Source organism: Oryctolagus cuniculus, chromosome 2 (assembly GCF_964237555.1).
Source record: "Oryctolagus cuniculus chromosome 2, mOryCun1.1, whole genome shotgun sequence".
In the NCBI taxonomy this organism is placed as follows: domain Eukaryota; kingdom Metazoa; phylum Chordata; class Mammalia; order Lagomorpha; family Leporidae; genus Oryctolagus; species Oryctolagus cuniculus.
The window spans coordinates 133,127,648-133,149,271 of NC_091433.1; the positions used below are offsets into that span (position 1 = coordinate 133,127,648).

The 21,624-nt window shown below is 43.1% G+C and overlaps 1 protein-coding gene across 13 annotated transcripts in view; it reads left to right on the forward strand.

Moving 5' to 3' along the window:
- The window catches only part of AAK1 (AP2 associated kinase 1), a 252,751-nt gene that overhangs the window by 170,840 nt on the left and 60,287 nt on the right, over positions 1–21,624 (forward strand). For all 13 annotated transcript variants that reach the window (XM_070068958.1, XM_070068961.1, XM_017340696.3 and 10 more), the window contains 7 exons: positions 2,342–2,450; positions 5,311–5,453; positions 12,446–12,567; positions 14,881–14,962; positions 15,447–15,579; positions 18,771–18,874; positions 21,403–21,482. In XM_070068958.1, coding sequence (XP_069925059.1) covers positions 2,342–2,450; positions 5,311–5,453; positions 12,446–12,567; positions 14,881–14,962; positions 15,447–15,579; positions 18,771–18,874; positions 21,403–21,482 — 773 coding nt within the window. The remainder of the gene's footprint in view (positions 1–2,341; positions 2,451–5,310; positions 5,454–12,445; positions 12,568–14,880; positions 14,963–15,446; positions 15,580–18,770; positions 18,875–21,402; positions 21,483–21,624) is intronic.

The following is a 21,624-nucleotide window of genomic DNA, read 5'->3' on the forward strand; positions in this document are numbered from 1 at the left end:
ATACTTCTCTTGGAATGAATTAGAACTCAGGCAATACTGCTGACTTTTTTCAAATGGTTAAATGTGGAGACATTTGTCTTTCATTCCTCCTTGTGAACATTTGGAGGACATGATCTGTTTTATTTTGGTTTCAGGGAACTTCTCTCCAGTTCTTCCTATCTCATGACTGTGTAACCGGAAACGAGTTCTTGAAGGGTTGATGATGAGACAGAAAAACAGAGAAGGATAGGCCTGTAAAATATGATCCCTAAAATCACTTTCTGTTTTTGGAAAAACTTGAAATCCGGAGATTCCTTTTAGCTTTATTATCTCCTCCTTTATCTGTTATCTAAGGCATATGCTCTAAACCTTTTGTCTCATCAAGCTTCTCTCTCATCCTGTACATTTGAAGATGACCTTGATCTGAACTGCTTCAATTTCCTTTTTTTTTTTTTTAAAGTCTTACAGCAATATGCAGTTCCATCCTTGCCTCCTTCTTGTGTGGAAGAAAATGTCACTCAGCCCATCCCTTTAATAATACCCTTAATCACCACCCTTCTACTTGCAGGACTTGGTTCTGTCCACTGTCCTCATCCTCTCCTGTATCCTATCCCCTGGCCTCTTCCATTCACCAGGGCTCAGTGTCCCGTCCTCAATGCTGCTCCTGTCTTAAGCACAGATATTCTGAAGGAGTAATCTATAGTGATTGGCTCTACTAGCTTAGTTCCTATTCTTTCCATGTCCAATTTCATTCTCACTTCTATCCCATCCCTTCCCTGGAATTACTGTGACGTAAGTCTGGTGACTTCCGATCGACAATTCCAGGGTCATGCTTCTCCCTTTGTTTACCTTTTGTGGGTCTACCATTTCTGAAGCATTAGTTCTTTTTTTCTTTTTTTAAAGAACTCATCATATTTTTTAAAGATTTATTTATGTTTTTATTTACTTGAAAAGTAGAGTGAGAGAGAGAATCTTCCATCCTCTGGTTCATTCCCTAGTGGCTGCAACAGCTGGGGCCGGGCCAGGCTGAAACCAGGAGCCAGGAGCTTCTTCCGGATCTCCCACATGGGTGCAGGGGCCCAAGGACTTGGGCCATCTTCTGCTGCTTTCCAAGGCACATTAGCAGGGGCTGGATCAGAAGTGGAACAGCCGGGTTTTGAACTGATGCCCATATGGGATGCCACTGTCACAGGTGGAGATTTAACCTGGTATGCCACAACACTGGCCCCGCATTAGTTATTCTGAATCCATGACTCAAAGGGAGTTCTACTGAGTTCAGGTTTTAGATGTGTATACTTAATACCATGAGGCTCCTCTTGTGTTGGTGTATAGTTTCAGATTAAAGGAGACTATTGATCACTTTAAACAACTGAATCTCCAGCTAAGGTAATGGTAGTTTCTATTCTCATGGTCCACACTGCCAAGTTAGTATGAGGACTCTCAGAGAATCATGTTGTTTTCCACTCCCTCCCCCTGACCTTTTAAAATAAAAACAATTTATTAAAACTGGCTTTAAAAAAATCTTACTGTGTATTTGTACTGAAGTCATTTTACTTAGCTTGCTCACTTTTTCTTTCTCCAAGTTAGTTCTTAATAATCTTGGGTTTTAAACATCCTCATTACAAAGATCTGCTTCTACAATGAAACGATTTCACCGAGGTGTGAGGCAATTTCCACAGCCTCAGCTGGGCACAGCATTTAGGAGGTGCTCAATAAACACGTGTTGGCTGAATGAACTGTGTAAGAAACCCTGAGACATCACATGTAGTTCCAACCACAGAGCTGGAAATAGGTCCCATTTTATGTCCTAGTCAGTTGGCTTGAAGGGCTTAATTATGAGCCTTCAAAACTTTGTAAAGCAATTATTCTATTCATGTATTTCCTAAAGGGAGAAAAACAATATGAACCATTTAAAAGTCTGGTTTTATTCACTTTTCCCCTTGTAACCAAGGAAAACATCCATTTTACCTTTCTGAATTAAAAACTCACACATTTAAATGGTTCACGCTGTCTCCTCTTCTCTGCAGTGTTGTTGGAGATGAGTGTGTTCGCTTTTGGCTCACCTGGAGCACAGATGCAGTGAGCAAGAAGGCCTTCTGTGTGCATTTGTTTTTAGAATTTAGGCTCTGAAGAATGCCTGTGGGTTAGTAGAGCTGTGGAATTTCGAGTGGAGATCTGGCTGAGTCAGTCTCAGAGAGCACTGGAGACCTGTGCTGGACTCTGCCTCTCAATCTCCTCTCTCAACACTGTTAGAACCATCTGTGTATACTTAAATTCTCTGGGCTATTGGAACTGACTGGCTAATTCTGTCTGTCTCTGTTGGTGTCCATAACTAATGGTGTATTTCTCACCTTGTTCACAGAGGGACCTGTCAGGTCACAAGAACATTGTGGGTTACATTGACTCAAGTATCAACAGTGTGAGTAGTGGTGATGTCTGGGAAGTTCTCATTCTTATGGACTTCTGTCGAGGTATGTATGTGAATCCTACCCGTAAGCTCTCGCTTGTCTCTTGCTCTGATTATCTGGGGCAGGGGGATCCTTTCACTTAATATGCACTGTACCCTAAGTGTGTTGTTCTGGCTTTACAATGGGGAACTACTAAGAAGCTGGAAGACACAGAGCCTCCTCAGTTGCTGGTGTTCTTATCATGCAAGGAGCAGTGGCACAAATATTTAAAAGTGATAGATGATACGAAACACCATTCTTAGGTTTAGGAAAGTTTGGTGCTGGTATACAAATAAGAATATATGAAAATGAATGTGATGGGGCCAGCACTATGACATAGCGGGTAAAGCCGCTGCCTACAGTGCCTGCATCTCATGTGGGCGCCAGTTCAAGTCCTGGCTGTTCCGCTTCTGATCCAGCTCTCTGCTGTGGCCTGGGGAAGCAGTAGAAGATGGCCCAAGTCCTTATGCCCCTACACCTGCTTGGGAGACCTGGAAGAAGCTCATGGTTCCTGGCTTCAGATAGATGCAGCTTCGGCCGTTGTGGCCATCTGGGGAGTGAACCAGCAGATGGAAGACCTCTCTCTCTCTGTTTCTGTCTGCCTCTGCCCTTCTCTTTCTGTGTAACTGTGACTTTCAAATAAATAAATAAATCTTAAAAAAAAAAAAAAAAAGGAAAAGAAAAAAAAATGAATGTGGTCTTTGTGCTGCTTTTTTTTTTTTTTTAAGATTTTTTTATTTATTTGAAAGGCAGAGTTACAAAGAGGGAGAGGCAGAGAGAGGAGAGAGAGATCTTTCATCCTCTGGTTCACTCCCCAAATTGCCACAATGGGCAGATTTGAAGCCAGGAGCTTCTTCCAGGTCTCCCACATGGGTGCAGGGGCCCAAGCACTTGGGCCATCCTCTCCTGCTTTCCCAGGCCATACTAGAGCTGGATTGGAAGTGGAGCAGTGGGGTCTTGATCTGGTGCTTATACAGGATGCTGGCACTACAGGCAGTGCTCTACCGGCTACACCACAGTGCCAGCCCCTATGATGCTTTCAAACAAATGATGAAAGCATGCAAAAAGACCCGCCTCCAAGATGGACTAAAGGAAGAGCTCAACCTCTCTACTCCCTCTTTGTGTATTTTCTTCCCACTCCTACTGCCAACCTTGTGTTAGAATCCTTTTTGGGTAATGGAAATGACCCCCTCCTTGCTCTAGAGCTATTATTCCCAGGAAGACTCCATTCAGAGGATGCTGCTGTTAACAGTGGACTTAAGTAGTTGAAAGCATAAAGTTTTAAACAACATTTATCTTGAAAATCCAAAGTTAGCATGAATTTATTCAGAGGTGAGAGTATTGTATCTAACCGTTGTTGAGGGGTGTGATTTTTTTTTTTTTTTTGGGGGGCCTGAACAGCCACCCCTTACAAGCATAATGTTTAGTGTCCTTTTTGGAATCACCCTTAGTTCTATTAACATTTTCCCTGCCCTTAAAAATACTGTTCACAGGGGCCAGCTCTGTGGCATAGCAGATTAAATCATGGCTTGCTAGGCTGCCATCCCGTATGGGCACCAGTTTGAGTCCTGGCTGCTCCACTTCCAATCCAGCTCCCTGCTAATGCACCTGGGAAAGCAGCGAAAGATGGCCCATGTTCCTTCACCCATGTGGGAGAACTGCAAGATGCTCTGGGTTCTGGCTTCAACTTGGAACAGTTCCAAAATGGTTGCAGCCATTTGGGGAGAGAACCATTGGATGGGAGATCTCTCTCTCTCTCTCCTCTTTCTCTATAACTCTGTCTATAACTTTGCCTTTCAAATAAATAAATTAATTAAAATATAATGATGATGATAGTAATAAAGTACATTCATAAATGTTGCTAATTCCTAAAATGCAATTTAACCAGTAATTTCAGCTTTCATTATATTAACTATTAATGTGATCTTATAAAATATGATCAAGTTTGAACTTGAGAAGTTGTGTCCTTCTGTCTGTTCCTTTTTTGGACAGTAAACTGGTAAACTGTTCAGAGGCCAAGCAGTAGGCCCTTCCAGGGATTTTTTTTTTTTTTTTAATTTTTTGACAGGCGGAGTAGACAGTGAGAGAGAGAGACAGAGAGAAAGGTCTTCCTTTGCCGTTGGTTCACCCTCTAATGGCCGCCGCGGCCGGCGCCCTGCAGCCGGTGCACCGCGCTGATCCGATGGCAGGAGCCAGGTGCTTTTCCTGGTCTCCCATGGGGTGCAGGGCCCAAGCACTTGGGCCATCCTCCACTGTACTCCCTGGCCACAGCAGAGAGCTGGCCTGGAAGAGGGCAACCGGGACAGAATCCGGCGCCCCAACCGGGACTAGAACCCGGTGTGCTGGCGCCACAAGGCGGAGGATTAGCCTAGTGAGCCACGGCGCCGGCCTCAGGGATCTTGATAATTTTGTAAGTGTGCTCCTCAGTCTTTTGGTCTTGAAGGTGAAATGTTGGTGTAGCATTTACGCAGGCCAAGCAGCAAGTAATGAAGCCCAAGAGACCAAGCTGTGCATTAGCACAAACTGTGAAGCTGTCTTTTCCTGTTCTGGGTCTGTTGTGCCATCTGATTCTTACTAAAAGATGTGGCAATTTGAGACTTTGTCCTCATCTCATACACATGAGGACAGTGTGGCCAGGCAACTGCAGCAGAACTGCATTGCCATTGCCATTACTAATCTTAACGACATAATGAGGGCAGCTCACATCTGGGTACTTTATAAAATAAAGAAACTGGGTTTGATGCAAAAGAGGAGGCATTGGAGGAAGAAAATAAACCCGAGGCTGGGGTTCAAGATAGCTCCTCTTTGATAGCCCCTTACTGTCCCGGGTTCAGTGATGAGGCTGAGTGTTAATCAACTCTCCTTTGCTCTGCACCACTCTCAGGAGGCCAGGTGGTGAACCTGATGAACCAGCGCCTACAAACAGGTTTCACAGAGAATGAAGTGCTCCAGATATTTTGTGACACTTGTGAAGCTGTTGCCCGCCTGCATCAATGCAAAACTCCCATCATCCACCGTGACCTGAAGGTAGGAGGCTGCGCTGTTTCATTAAGCACATACTTAGTGAGTATTTTCTGTCTTGTCCCATGATTACACTATGGGGATGTGAGAAAAGTTTAAGTATGGTCACCAATATTAGCCTTACATTCAGCCCTGGGACAGAAAATACAAAGGAAGAAATATAGTGCTGGTGTCAGCTTTATTACTTAAATAGCTTCCAGACATCCTTTATAATTATCACCTGGACCTATGTTATTTTTATTTTTCCTAGTAAATTCCCAAATTTACTTATCCAAGGTTATGGAAGATACTTTGTTAATTTAAATGATTTGTAAACAGTGATGCTTTGTTTTTAAAGTTTGTTTCATAGTTGGAAAAATCCATTAATTGATTACTCTCAAAATTTGTCCTACTGATTACCGTTGCCTTGCACTGTGCCTTTCACATTGTAGTCCCTGAACAGTGTGTTGAATGGAATTGGCACCTGCTTTAGTTTTAGCTTAGCATTTATTAAACACCAACTATATACCATGCACTCTACCACATTTCATGTTTTCTGTCTCTGGAGAGAGACATTCTTCATTACATTTTATGGTTGAGGAAATTAAGGAGCAGAGAAGTTATGTGACTCGTCCAAGGTCATATAACTAGGAAGGAGCAGTACCAGAATTTGAATAATCAGCTCCCCTTTTTCTAAATTAGTTTCTTTTCATTATACCTGTACTTCATAAAACATGCCTCATGGCTGATAACTTACATCAGCAGCCCTACCCAGTGTGCTTGTTAAATGCAGGCTGCCAGGTTCTGCACTGAAGCTGTTGGGCTAGAATGTAGGTGGTAATGGCAGGAAGTCCCAGGAATTCATATCCTAATAAGCATCCCACATGGTGTTTGTATACGCTGAAGTTTGAGGGTCACAGCAGCATACTTGGATTCCTTTTCTTTAAAAAAGATTGATATATAATTCACGTATTATAAATTTCATCCTTTTAAAGTGCACAATTTAACAATTTTCAGTATATTTGCAAAGGCTGTGCAACTGTCACCGGTATCTGATTCCAGAACATTTCATCATCCCCAAAGAAAGCTGTGTGCATTAACAGTCACACTTCAGTGGATTCACAGCACCGTGAATAGGAGTGAGTGGAACAGGGTCATGGGCCCAGGCCCGGCCTGCTGTGGACCTTGATGAGCCTGTGTGTGGGTCTGCTGGTTCACCTGCAGAACTGAGAAAGCTCTTCCTGCCCCGCCTACTGCCTGTGTGGTCTTTCTTTCCCATTACAGATAGGAAATAGCTGAAGGCAGCGCCTGTCCTTAAGCTGCTGTGTTCTAAAAATAATCCAAACAGAAGTGCTGTTCTACACTGAAGGTCTCTCTTCAAATACATTCTGTAACCCTTTATTTCCCCCGCTTTTGATTTTTGTCTCTCTGAGGATAAATAAAGATCATTATTGTAGATCGTGGGGTCACAGAGCTGGAAAGCTCACCTAAGCCAGCCCACGCCTTTTAGCAATGAGGAAACCTTGGCACGGAAAGGCTCTGACCTGCACAGCTAATCAAGTGATCAAATCTGAACAGTGGCTAAGGTTTTTTGTTTTCAGTCCCATTTTCGGTTTTTCTTCTTTAATTTGTTTTGTTGTCATCTTTTACCACACCATTTTTCCAAGCATTTAAGAAAGATAAAGAAGGGGTTAAGGTTCAACAAGTATGTTCAGGTTGAAAAAGTCATAGAAGTCTCCATTTTTAACAGAAAAGAGATTTTGATCTCATGAAAGTACAACAGGATAAAGACTCTTTGTCTCACATTTAGAAATGCAGGCTTGAAAAACCCACATGGGTCTAATCTCCCAATTTCTCAGTGGCAATAAACTGGTAAAATGTCTAACTGTCCTACCTGTTTGAAATAATATTGAGATGAAGAGATCAGTAAGAAGTGGTTTTCCAGACCTTTTACCTAGAGCTGTAAGCACAGTTTGGAGTGACAACTTTAATTGCCCTCTTAAGCTGATAGGTTGGGAAATAAAGTCAGTAACACTGAACTCTCAACTAACAATGATTTGAGGATTGTCAGCAATGGTAATCAGTGTTGGCCTTCATCCTAAGACACTTTGCCAAAAACAAAGTGACTGTGCAAATTCTCTGAGGCTCTCAGAAGGTGGTATATGAATATCGAGCTGGCTGTTCACCTTCCAAATTTCATTTACTCTGCACCCACCCAGCCACCTACCTCTTTCCATCAATACTGACCTTACTTTAGCTGCGGCCCTGGTCACCTCTCACATAGACCATTGTACCTGCCCTCATGCTCTTCCCTTGCTGATGTTCCCTCCTCTGTTGCCAAGTTAACTTTCCAAAAAAGGCTGTTTTCGTGTGCTGCTGACCTGTTACAAATATTGAAGTGGCTCTCTTCAGCCTGCCCTCTGCCTGCTTTTCTGGCCCTCTCTCTCTCCTCTGCTCCCTTCTCTTTGCCAAGAGGAACTGTCCATACTCCTTAGCTGCATCATGCCCATCAGGCTGAGCTCACATGCCTTGTAACCTCAGACAAGTTAGGCAAATTCTCTAGCCTCACTTTTCTCATATGTTAAGTGGGATGGTAAGGCTTTGTAAGGGTAACCTGAAATGCTATGGGCAAAAGTACATGGGGCAGGCCGGCGCCGCGGCTCACTAGGCTAATCTTCCGCCTAGCGGCGCCGGCACACCGGGTTCTAGTCCCGGTCGGGGCGCCGGATTCTGTCCCGGTTGCCCCTCTTCCAGGCCAGCCCTCTGCTGTGGCCAGGGAGTGCAGTGGAGGATGGCCCAGGTGCTTGGGCCCTGCACCCCATGGGAGACCAGGAAAAGCACCTGGCTCCTGGCTCCTGCCATCGGATCAGCGCGGTGCGCCGGCCGCAGCGCGCCGGCCGCGGCGGCCATTGGAGGGTGAACCAACGGCAAAGGAAGACCTTTCTCTCTGTCTCTCTCTCTCACTGTCCACTCTGCCTGTCAAAAAAAATAAAAAAAAAAAAAAAAAAAAAAGTACATGGGGCAGTATCTGGCACTTTGTTAAGTGCTGATGCTTACAAAAGTGCTGTAAGCTTCTGATGCTATTATTATTATTACCTCTGCTACTTCCTTGCTTTGTTCCTGTTACTAGTTTTACTTAGCTAAGTCCTTTTCCTTCCTCTATGACCCAGCATTAACTCATCTCTCCTTCCCTGAGAGCCCTGGCCCATAATATGTCCCTTCCTAAGTTTCAGCTTCCTCTCCAGTCTCAGCACCAAGCACACTGCTGGTCAGACCATGGTGAGCTTCAGACACTTCAGGCACCCACTGCCCATCCATCTCTGGGCCTTTGTGCTGGCTCTTCTTTGCTGGGAGGGCTTCCCCCAAGATGGTCTGCAGCTGTTTCTCCTTCACTCTGTTGTATGCTCCCCTCATCAGAGAGAGCTTCCTGACCATGCTGTATAAAATAGAATCCCTCTTCACCTTACATGTGTTTAATCTGCCAAATTTTTTTCATAATTTTTATCACCATTATTATCTTGGACTCTTAATATCCTTGGATTCTAAGCTGCATGAGAAAATCCATCTGGCCTTGTTCTCAACATCACCCTTAGAACCTGGAAAAAGCACTTTCATGTAGTAGGAATTCAAATGTGCTTCCTTCATAAAGGAATGCTGACAACAACCTTCCATTTGTATACGGAAATTTGTAGTTTGCTTTCATGTACATGCTCTTACTTGCTCTCAGCAGCAATGGTGGAAACAGAATCAGCTGCACTTTGCAGAGGAGAAACAAGCCAGAAGAGGCAGGAGGAGTTGGCCAAGGTCAGACATCTCAAGTAGTCCCTGAGGTCGTCTGCTCCCCAATCCAGTGTTGTTGCTACCCACCATGCTCTGTGTTAAGAGTTTTGTGGGTGGTGGCACCAACAGCGGCCAGTTTCACCATGGAGATTTTTGAAGCCATTACAAGTCACAGGGACAGACAGGGAGCCAGTAGAGAATGTGGCAGTTGCTAAGGTGGCTGCCGCCAAAGCGATTTTGTAATCTCATTTGATCCTCGCAACAGATTTGCAAAGTAGCCAGAGCAGGGATTACTGTTCTTATCAGGCCAACAATGAGCCTCATCTGTATCCTGTACTTTGTCTACTTAGTCCTCCTTTCCCCCCACCAGTGATTTTCGGCCCTACAACTACCTTATTTGTGTTCTAAAGTGAATCATCCTTTCCGTTTTCTGGATGGATTTTCCAGCATTGGAAGCATAGAAACTGACATGTACAATAGGAGAAAGCTGGTTTCATAGGAGGCCTGTAAGGTGCGTGAGGTCAGGAGGAAGATAGTTGCTGAATGACACCGAATAAATGATTTCATCAGCAACATTTGAGGATCGCTGGCATGTGTTTCATATTGGACTAGGTCTTGTGGGGGGATACACAGGCATAATACAATGTCCTGCCCTCAAAGATTTTTTTACTTGTTTTCATAAATATGTAAGAGGGTAAATGCCAGTGCACAATGAAAGAAAAAGATTGGTATAGTTTTTCCGCAGAGGGCCAGACAGTAAACATGTTAGACTTGTCAGCCATGGGATCTCTTTTGTACCTGCTCTGTTCTGTCAGAGCTCCAGAAGCAGCCCTGGACTGTAGGATGAGTAACCCATGGGCGTGACTTCATTCAGCCTGCAGGCCTTTGTGACCCTTTCCTATTGATAGTAGGTTCTGTAGATTTTATAGTGCAGTCATGGAAGGTTTTACTGACTTGAGCAAGGTCTGAAAAGACTAGCTGGGACTTGACCAGTGGAGAGTGACCAGTTGTGTAAAAGGAGAATTAAGAGATAGAGGGAATGTTTAGGAGACATTGAATAAATCAGCCTGGCTACTGTTTAGATACCTGGTTCCTCACTGACTGGATTTCTGAGCATTTCTGAACATAGAGAACTAAGGAAAACCCTGTCCTAAGCTTGTGTCTCGTACATTGGGCAAGTATAAAATCATCATCATAGTTGGAGGGTCATGGTGGGAACCTTGGGTAACTACTGTACTTCTTACCTGCTTGCTGCCCTGGCACAGATGCGGGCCTGGCCTTTTCTAGGCATGGGTTTACTCCCTGTCTTTTAGGTAGTGACTCACTCTGAGCCTCAGTTTCTCCATCTGTAAGTCACGGATGCTAATAATCATATTGTTATCGTGAGGATTTAGTGGGATAATCCGTGTGTCAGTGGACTAGCAATTGCATAAGTTCAGGAAATGATGGCAGTTATTTCTATAACCTCTTAAATTAGATTGAAAAGTTAGTGTTGCTTTGTTAGAATTGTTTTAGATTCTTAAAGTGGCTGTATGCACAAGATAGCTCAACTGTTCCATTTTGTATAACTAGATTAAATTTTTGAGCTTTATAAAAAGCTTTCAAGGGTGGAAATATTTGCCTGATTCAGCCTTATCTCAAGGGAACAAATCTGTTCTAATCATTTTTACTTCATAATTCTGTGATTAAGAATTTTTAATCATAAGAGCCTGTCTGTGTAGGTCAGTGGCCATAGTTTATACTGCCTGTGGGAGTGATAATCCAAGGACACACTTTTGGATTAAAGTGATTCCAGGTTAGTGGTGCCCCAAGTACACCAGCACATCCCCTCTGGAAGAACAAGAGACTTCAAACACAATCTCAAAGACCTCCTACAGGTTATGTCCCAAGGAACATAAGTTAATAGCAAACCTTCTTGCAGCAAAGACTTCAGGCATTGGAATTAACAGATACAGACTACAAAATGTACTAAATGTATTTTTTTTTTTTAGGAAAGTACAGAAACAGATGTAGAAACAAGAAATTCTTATAACCGACTAGCTAGTTTTAAAAGATCCAGCAGCTGTAGTAGTAGTAGTAGGGTCTGGGTATTTGGTGGCTGTTGTTTTGATCCTGACAGAGCCAGTACGTACATGTGCTTCCACCTGCTCCACACATACACACGGTGTTATGTGTCTTTCTGAGTCTTGGTTTACTCTAGTCAACAAATATTTTCTGTACTAGGCACTATGTTAGGCACTGAGTCGATAAGATTACAAATATAATTAAGAGATGGTGCTTGTCTTTAAGGAGCTTGTAGTCTACTCTTGCCTTTGTTTTCAAAGGTAATTAGTCTTTGGAAGGTTTAATTATTATTATTATTGGCCTGACAAGATTTTTTGGCTGCCATTTTACTGCCCACACATAGCCAGGTCTGTCCCCTAGTATCTTAGTGCAGCTCACCTATGCCAAAAAGTAATTAGTACATTTGGAGTACATAGTACCCACTAATTTGGAGTAGTTTTTCAATACCAGGGATTTACTTAGATTTTGGTCTTTATAAGCTCCTTCCTACTCTTAACTCACTATCCAGAGAATTCATTTAGTTTTTAAAAAATTAGGGTAATGCTTTCATAGCAAAACTGTCATTTACCCTCAAGCATTTTGTCACTGAGAAGTATCTAAAATATAAAAAATATTAACCCTGGAAATCTCAGCCACATGTAGTAAAGACTACTATGTGTATTTATAAGGTCCCCAGGACATAGTAGACATCATAGAAGAATGAAATATTAAAGGAAAATTGGAAGGAATGACATTTGCCTGAGTGAGGGCCTAAGGGAAGGCTTCAAAAAGGACATGGCCTTGGGGCCAGGATTTGAAGGATAAGAGGGATTTTGGTAGTTGAATAAAGAAGTGGGGGTCGTGTAGAGCATGCTAGGCTAGAAGAAGGCAAGGGCAAAGATACGAGGACTGTTTCTGCAGAGGGATAACTGAAAACCTAGGGAAACAGGACTCTGGCTTTCTTCACTGTGGGGTTTCCTCTTTTGCCCTGTCTGTCCCAATTTTGTCCTGTTATTATGCATCTCTTTTTATTCTACTTGGGATGACCCCTGTTGAGATACTTGAAGGAGTATAACTTTCCTGTGCACGCTAATGAGAGTACCAAAAATAAAACTGTTTATGTGACCATAAAACCAAATTTTCACATGCATGACTAAATGATATCTTGGGATGGATGGTTGGGGAATGTCTTTCAGGTTGAAAATATCCTCTTGCATGATCGAGGCCATTATGTCCTGTGTGACTTTGGAAGTGCCACCAACAAATTCCAGAATCCACAAACTGAGGGAGTCAATGCAGTAGAAGATGAGATTAAGAAGTAAGCTTTTTCTTCTTTTTTGCGGTTTTGTCCATTATCAGATAAGCAAGTTCACTGTCAGTTTATGGGTGGTGCTAGTCAATTGTCCTTCTTCTCGCAGCAGCATGTCCACTGTTGGGTTGTTTGATTCTAAGTGAAGGAAGAGAAGGGTCCTTATAAGATTTGATGGCTGGGGGGACAGCACTGTGGCTTAGCAGGTAAAGCTGCTGCCTGTAGTGCTGGCTTCCCATATGAGCGCTGGTTCAAGTCCCAGCAACTCCTCTTCAAATCCAGCTATGCAATGGCCTGGGAAGGCAGTAGAAGATGGCCCAAGCCCTTGGGCCCCTGCAACCGTGTTGGAGACCTGGAAGAAGCTCCTGGCTCCTGGCTTCAGATCCGCCCAGCTTCAGCCATTGTGGCCAGTTGGGGAGTGAACCTTTGGATGAAAGATCTCTCTCTCTCTCTCTCTCTCTCTCTCCCTCTCCCTCCCTCCCTCTACCTCTTCTTCTCTGTAATTCTGCCTTTTAATACATAAATAAATCTTTTTCTAAAAAAAAAAAAAAAAAAGATTTGACCAGGATAGTAAAAGGAAAGATTGTTAGAGCACTTTGTCAATGATCCTGTGGTCACTGCACAAAGATATTTTGATTGATGGTGTCACATGTCCCAAAAGAATCTGAGTGGAGCACATATCATAAGTGAACTGTCATGTTTTTAAGTATAAATTATGACAACCATGACATTATCAGTCACAGATGTGCCTTTCACTGAACTCGGAATTGCTGCTTGCTTCTTGCTTATAAGGAGTTCATCCACAATCTAGTAAAATGAATGGTGAGTAGGTTATTGAAGTCTCTACAGATACTGAGTCATCAGCTTCTGTGAGAAAAACCTTCTTTGGATTTGTGGCTCTCGTAAGAACCTGACTCTCCCTTCCTGTCCACAGTGTTGGATTTTTCACAGGCAACAGCAGTGTTACTACTAAGAAATCAGCAGCCTAACCAACACATGTGTACCCTGATCCTTCTCTCCCCTCACCCATCACCCATCACCCAGGCAACAAGCCTGAAGCAGGAAGACTTCAGGCTTAAGCCTTGATGGACACTTAAACCAGCTCCATCTGGGGTCTAGAGACTCAAGCAGCACAAATCACATGTTGCTAATACAAAGATGCTCACTTGAGGATGTGCTTATTCTACTCTTATCTTGAGTCAGAAAACCATTTAGAGGAAAATTGTTGTTTTAGCCCCATTACAGGAGCAAAGATCAGGGACTCTTGATCCTGTCTGCTCTCCACTGCAGCCAGGGCCCACTTTCACTGTTTAGTTTCCTAGCCAGAGTTGCATCTCTGTGTTGAGCCACATTTAAAGGGTTTACCATTTAAAAAAATCAGCAAAATATAGCTTCGGGCAACAAGGATTTGTAGAAGGAGATTTTGTCACTTGAGCACCCAAGAAAAGTGGCTTTTAAGGATTTAGTGCATCAGTGTCTTGAGTCCCCACATGTTCTTCTTCTTCTTCTTCTTCTTTTTTTTTTTTTTTTGACAGCCAGAGTTAGACAGTGAGAGAGAGACAGAGAGAAAGGTCTTCCTTCCATTGGTTCACCCCCCAAATGGCCGCTACGGCTGGCACACTGCACCGATCCGAAGCCAGGAGCCAGGTGCTTCCTCCTGGTCTCCCATGCAGGTTCAGGGGCCCAAGCACTTGGGCCATCCTCCACCGCCTTCCTGGGCCACAGCAGAGAGCTGTACTGGAAGAGGAGCGACCGGGACAGAATCCGGCACCCCAACCAGGACTAGAACCTGGGGTGCCGGCACCGCAGGCGGAGGATTAGCCTAGTGAGCCGCGGCTCGGCCCTTTTCTTTCTTTTGTTTTCGAGATTTATTTTATTTATTTGAAAGAGTTACAGAAACGGAGGGAGAGGCAGAGAGATAGAGATCTTCCATCCACTGGTTCACTCCCCAAATGGCCACCAGGAGCCAGGAGCTTCCTCTGGGTCTCCCACATGGTTTCTGGGGCCCAAGCTGTTGGGCCATTCTTTACTGCCTTCCCAGGTGCTTTAGCAGAGAGCTTGATTGGAAGTGAGGCAGCCGAGACTCAAACTGGCACCCATATAGAATGCCAGTGTTTCAGGTAACAGCATTAACTGGCCCTGAAAGCTTTTCTTTTTATCTGCACTGGTATTTCATACTTTCCTTTATAGATTACTCCCAGGGAGTTGGATTCTATACTGCATGTGTTTAAAAAAAGAAAAGAAAAGAAACTATTACTGCTGTTTCTGGTTTTTAATTATAGCATTGACATATTTAACAAAACCTGAATCTCTTGATTGTAGATATACAACACTGTCCTATCGAGCACCAGAAATGGTCAACCTGTACAGTGGCAAAATCATCACTACGAAGGCAGACATTTGGGTAGGTGTCAACTAACCTGTCCACACCCCAGATGTCAGCAATCTTGACTATAGGTTCCTAAGTTCAATGCAGACAATGTAATAGCATGGTGGCACCTGTACCATATCATGATCTGCCTACCCCTTGGGTTCTTGATGTGAAGGGACCAACTACTGCTTCTTGTAGCAAAACAAAGGAAATTGCATCAGAGCTCTGAGAAAATTGTTCAGGTATTTTCTCACATTTTATATTACTAGCTATTAAGAGCAAACTGGGTGAACTACTTGTTCTTTAGGAGAGCCCAGTTTGGTGATAATGACAGAAATAATGGGACTCACCTGCTAAGTCATGGAATTGGGCTCTAAATTCAAGTTTCTGATAGATTGAGAGCAAAGAGTTTTTACATCTGTTAGTAAATGTGGATGGTGCTGGTATCTATTGTTTGAGCCATTTACAATCATGGTAAATAAACCACTAATAGCAATCTGCTTTGTTTACTTTTTAGGCTCTTGGATGTTTGTTGTATAAATTATGCTACTTCACTTTGCCATTTGGGGAGAGTCAGGTGGCGATTTGTGATGGAAGCTTCACAATTCCTGATAACTCTCGATATTCTCAAGACATGCACTGCCTAATTAGTAAGTATTCAAGTTTCTAGTTTCATCATTTTTTTAAAGATTTTATTTATTTATTTGAAAGTCAGAGTTACACAGAGAGAGGAGAGGCAGAGAGAGAGAGGAGTTTCGTATTTTTATTTCTAATCAGTAGGAATGAATGGAGGATAAAGGAATTAAGAAGTTCCAGGAGTAATGGATTGGATATCAAGATAAAGAAATTAGCTGATAGTGGTTTGGAGCTCAAAGCTAAGGTGTGGATAGAGTGGTGGGTCTTTGCTAGGAATCTAAACTCTGTTTCTTACCTAAGCCAGCTGCCCAGGCAGAGATCCTAACTGTGCTATGAGTAGTGTTCTGATGCAGTCTGTGTGAAAGCTTTGGTACCAAAGGAATCCAGCTGACTCAGATCAAGTGATAAGAAATCCATCTTTGTAAAACTGGAAGCGACTCAAATAAACATGATTGCACTGCATTGGCTGGAGTGAATGTATCATTAAGACTGTATAACTCCATGGATCCTGGTTTTTCCTCTCATTTAGGTTAATCATTGAATTTTGATGACAAGCATCTAAACTCAGTGCTTTTTTACAATAGGCTTAGATTCTCTCACTCTTTCATATCCTCATAGCAAGCATATGTACTAACCTTCATTAACCAGATGGTAGAATAATCTTCACAAAAGCCCTGTACTAAAATGCTAAAGAAACAGATTTGATCTTTTTTCCACAATGGTCAAGACATTTGGCATCTAGGTTTTAACTGTTTTAGATTTTTGAAAAAAGATTTATTTATTTTGAAAATCAGAGTTATAGAGAGAGGCGAGAGAGATTTTGCATCCTCTGGTTCACTGTCCAGATGGCTGCAGTGGCCAGAGCTGGGCCAGGCTGAAGCCAGGAGCCCAGAGCTTCATCTGGGTCTTCCAGTGGGAGATGGGGGCCCAAGCACTTGTGCCATCTTCTGCTTTTCCCAGGTCATTAGCAGGCAGCTGGATTGGAAGTTGAACAGCTGGGACACAAACTGGTGCCACTATGGGCTGCCAACATCACAGACAGCAGCTTTACCCACTATGCCACAACACTGGCCCCATAACTGTTACAGATTTTAAATCCTGAGCATCCCAGTTTGGATCTTGGGAAGGGATAACAGTAGAAAACAATAGAAGCGGCTGCTGTGGGGTGGAGTACTTGACATTTGTTGAGGACCTATTTGTACCTCACTTAATACTTTTCATTTTTATTAAGATTTATTTAAAAGAGAGAGAGAAAGCGAGAGAGGGAGAGAGAGGTCCTCTATTTGTTGGTTCACTCCTCAAATGGCCACATTAGTCAGGACTGGGCCAGGCTGAAGCCAGGAGCCTGGAACTTCATCTAGGTTTCCCATATGGTGGCAGGGACACAAGAACTTGGGCCATCTTCTACTGCCTTCTGAACAGGCATGTTAGCAGGGAGCTTACATGGATGCTGACGTCACAGGCAGCGGCTTAACCTTCTGGCCTCTTATTTAATTCTTAATGTATATATCAAACATAATTAGTTACCCCTGTTATGCAAATGAGGAATCTGAAACCAAGAAAGTATAGGTAACTGACCCAAGTTAACATAGTTAGAGTCTGTAAGTGACTACTCATTCCTTTGTACCAGTGTTATCCATCAGTTTCTTTCATTCATTAACAAAAAAGAATGAGTATTTAAAGAAATAGGTTATGGCATTTAATGATTGTTGGATTTTTTTCAGAGGTAAAGCATTATGTCTGTTCTAGAGTTGCAGCTAAGTAAATGAGATTAGAAGACAATGTGAGAAAATGGCCAAATTCGATGTTAGACTGGTAGGATTTTTTGGGTATTATTATTTTTTTCCTTTTTAACATTTGTTCAGTAAATTTATAACGGGAAAAACAACTAATTATGAATTTCTCTACCATTGACATCTTCCCCATACAGCATTCTAGTTTGTGAACTATTTGAAGATTCAGTTGTTACCTTAAACTCACAAATCTAAAATTCAGTTTATGATCATTGTCCCTCCCTCCCTTTTACTCCCCAATACCAGGTTCCCCTCTTTTCAGTTTCTCTCAGTGGTATCAGCAATCAAACACCAGTGAGCGATATGTAAGATTTTCTTTGGATCTGGCTAGCAAGAGGAGAGCAAGAACTAGTTGTTTTTCTTTCTTTTTTTTCCCCTTGAGTTTCTGCTATTTTCATTTTATTCTGTCTGTTCTCATCTCCATCACAACAATATAGACAGACTCTGCCTCATGCCTGCACTGGTGGATTGGCCACCAGCTGTTCTCGCTGTAGTCAGTGCAACACACCCCTACCATGAGATCAATTCTTACAAGACCTGACCCTCTCAGCAAAATGTCCTTGTTCAGTAAACTTGAGCAGCTTGCTGGCGATCCCACAGCATGGCATTTCAGATCCTCCCTTCCCGTCTGCTTCCATCCCACCCACCCAGCCTCCTCTCCACCCTGTCCCTCTGGCTCTGCCGTTGCCTTATAGCAGGGCATTCTCCTGCCTTGTTCCAACTTGTGCTTTGCTTAGGCTGCCCTCTCGCCTGGAGTGACTTTTTCTCTGCCTTCCCCCTGCCTAACTAGATTCAGTCCTGCCTCTTCGGAAAGCTCTCCCAAGGCTGCAGCCTCACTGGTCTTTTCTGAACTGAGTGTCTGAACCATTCATTTATCACCCAAGCAGCAAACTACCTTGCATTATTGTTTGTATATGTAGATGTGTGTTTTTGTGTATTCTCAAGGTGTTTTTTTCCCTGATAAGTTTCCCAGAGAGGGCGGAAGCTTCCAGGACCTGGAAATAGTTGTGTGATCTATAGATGGCAGTAAAAGTAGATCTTTATGTATTAACTTTTAATTTCTTTTGAACTGGAAATCAGCTAATATCTCCCATAAAAGAGTAATATATAAGTTCATGAGGTTTGGATTTTAATTATAATTATCAAGAATGATGACTTGTTTAGCAGGATAGTATGAACTTCAAGTGTCTTTGTTAAAATGCACATACTTTATCTTCTTGTGGATATTAAATATTTTAAAGAAGTTAAAACTGCCCTTTTTGAGAGTGGAAGAAAGGGCTAATTGTACTGTCTGATTTTTATGAGGAAAGAATTTAAAAACAATAGACTTTGGTAGCCAAGAAAGAAATTGTTTCCTAGCTAATGTAATAATTATTAGGATGTAATGAAATACATTCACATGTTTGTCTTAGGGTATATGTTGGAGCCAGACCCCGACAAAAGACCAGATATTTACCAGGTCTCCTACTTCTCATTTAAACTACTCAAGAAAGAATGCCCAATTCCAAATGTACAGGTATGTCAATGATGCTTTTTAAGGGAAGTAAACGTTATCAAATTGCCATTTTCAGTTCCTGGGGTGTTAATCAGCTATTTAAATGAATACAGATGTTCCTTGCTTTATCTCCTGGGGTCATTCAGACTATGCTAACTATGAAGCAATTGCTATAAAGGGAATCTACTTTTCCCTTGGAATTTAATTATCAAATCAAGGCAATTACACTGAACAAAAAAGTGCCCAAGGGAATGAGTTGAACACTTTGGCTGAAGAGTGTCCAACTTCCTGTCTTGTCATCTTTTCACTGAGAGCCACGTGCCTGCTGTGTTCACTGGAGGTGCTCTGCAGGCTGCTCTCCTGAAGCAGGCCCTGCCCTCGCCCCGTGCCTGATGCAGTTGGAGCTTCTCCTCTCTGCTGTCTTTCCTTGCAGCAGGGCATTCTTGATTTTGCTTGTTGTTGGCTAATCTATAATCACACTTGTTTTTCCTCTACACATAACAGGCCATAAGAATATTTTCTATACCTAGTAATCTTAAAACTGTGCTCTCAGTTTTCAAAATAAAATGCTTGGAAACACCCCTTTTACCATCCTGGTATATTTTCATGTCATATTATGATCCAGTTCTCATGAATAGTTTACTGTAATAGAGCCTCACCTGAAGTTTTCTACTTTCTCCATTAATAAAATTTGATGTCTCAACTGGGACTTAAGGGTGCCGATAAATAGCCTTCCTCTTTCATTCCCACATTTGGAATTATATGCAGAACTCATCCAGTTGGAACTGAGAATATTGGCTTTATTACCAATATGGTTGAATCAGAGGACGTAGCCTGACCAGTCAGGCTTCCTAACATTAGACACACTGCCTGAGGTGTAGATGCCTGATTCCCTGAGGGACAGGCTGTCCCACAAAACAAAGAAGACAGAGGTGAGCCAGACAAGCTCACTTTCCTCTCCCAGGATTATCCATCAATTTCCTCTTCTTCCTTAGGAGATGACTGCTTAAAGGATGAAGTGGTTTTGTTTTTGTTTTTGTTTTAAGTAGAAATTCCCCTTACCTGGAAACACAAAGGAAATGAGAGAATCCTCCTAAAAAGCCAGTTTAAAAATTTTTTTTTAAAGATTTATTTTATCCATTTGAAAGAGCTACGGAGAAAGGTAGACAGAGAGAGAAGTCCTCCATCTACTGGTTCACTCCCCAGATGGGCCGATCTGAAGCCAGGAGCCAGGAGCTTCTTCTAGATCTCCCATGCGGGTGCAGGGGCCCAAGCACTTGGGCCATCTTCCACTGCCCTCCCAGGCCACAGCAGAGAGCTGGATGGGATGCGGGCGCTTCAGGCCAGGGCATTAACCCGCTGTGCCACAGTGCCAGCACCCCCAAATTTTTTTTTACATTTATTTCTTTAACTGAAATGCAAGGAGAGGGAGAGAGAGAGTTAGTTTTCACTTGCTGGTTCACTCCCCAAGTGCTCACAATAGCTAGGACTGGGTGTTAGCCGTCACAAAGCATACCAAACACCGGAGTAAGGGAAAGGGTTTATTGGGGGAAAATCCAGCAGACTGGAGGGAAGGGGCAAAGAGGGAGAAGGAGAGGAGAGGAGAGAGGGGAGTGAGAGAAAAGAGAAGGCTAGAGAGAGTAAGCCGGAGAGAAGAGAAGCCAAGAGAGCTATGTGTTGGAACAGGCCCTTTTAAATCTTTGCCAGAGGGCAGGCAGGGAAGTAGGAGCTGTGAATCCCATTAGGATGGGAGTGGAGCTTGACCACTTGGCCACGTGGCCACCTGGCTTTCAGCCTAGGATGTAAATCAGGGTGTAGATTGTGCCATAGATAAAACTGCTCCAGTTTCCTAACACTGGGCCAGGCCAAAGCCAGGAGTCTAGAACTCAAACTGGATTTCCCACGTGGATGTCAGCGACCCAGCCACTTGAGCCACCACCTGGTGTTTCCCAGGGTGCACAGTACAGGAATCTAGGATCTGAAGTAGATTCAGGACCTGAACCCAGGCACTCTGAAGGGGGTTGCAGGTGTCTCTAAAAGCAATTTAACCTCTGCGTGAAATGCTTACCCTGCAAATCCAGTTTTACATAACTAGTATTGTTTGCCAGGTTTCCCAGTTAATACTACGGGTATTTTATGGTATAGTATGTGCTTGCTTTTGCAGTCCCACTTTGCCACTCGTAAAGTTAAATAACATGAAATATAATTGGAAGCATTCATTTGGTAACTAGTTTTTTAAGAGTGTATGTTAGAAGTCTCATGTCATTTGTCCTCTCTCAGCAATGGTAAACAGTTGTTTTGTGGGTAGGGACAGCTGGTTGATGCTTCCTCAAGAGGCAGTATTGGATGGTGCAGAATCCAGGCTGGAGGAACTCAGCTCAGCTTGTGGATTGACTGCTGCCTCCCCTGTGGGGAGGGGATGCTGGCTCAGCAACCACACACCCTGAGTGACCGTGGTCTTCTCCCAGTGCGTCAGTCCTACTCAGGCTGGCTATTGTGTTTTACAAAGAAATCTTTGATGTCCTTTTCCTCCCCCTCCAATTCTATAGAACTCCTCCATTCCTGCAAAGCTTCCTGAACCAGTGAAAGCCAGTGAGGCAGCTGCAAAAAAGACCCAGCCAAAGGCCAGGTAAGAAATGCCTTTGTGAGCACCTGTGCTGCTCTGGTTGCCATGGCAGCAGGGGGGTCCTGCCTTGTGTTTCTTAGTTCTTTAGCTGCCATGACCCGAGGGTGCACAGATCAGGAAAGGAAATTGTGTCTGCCCTAGGCAG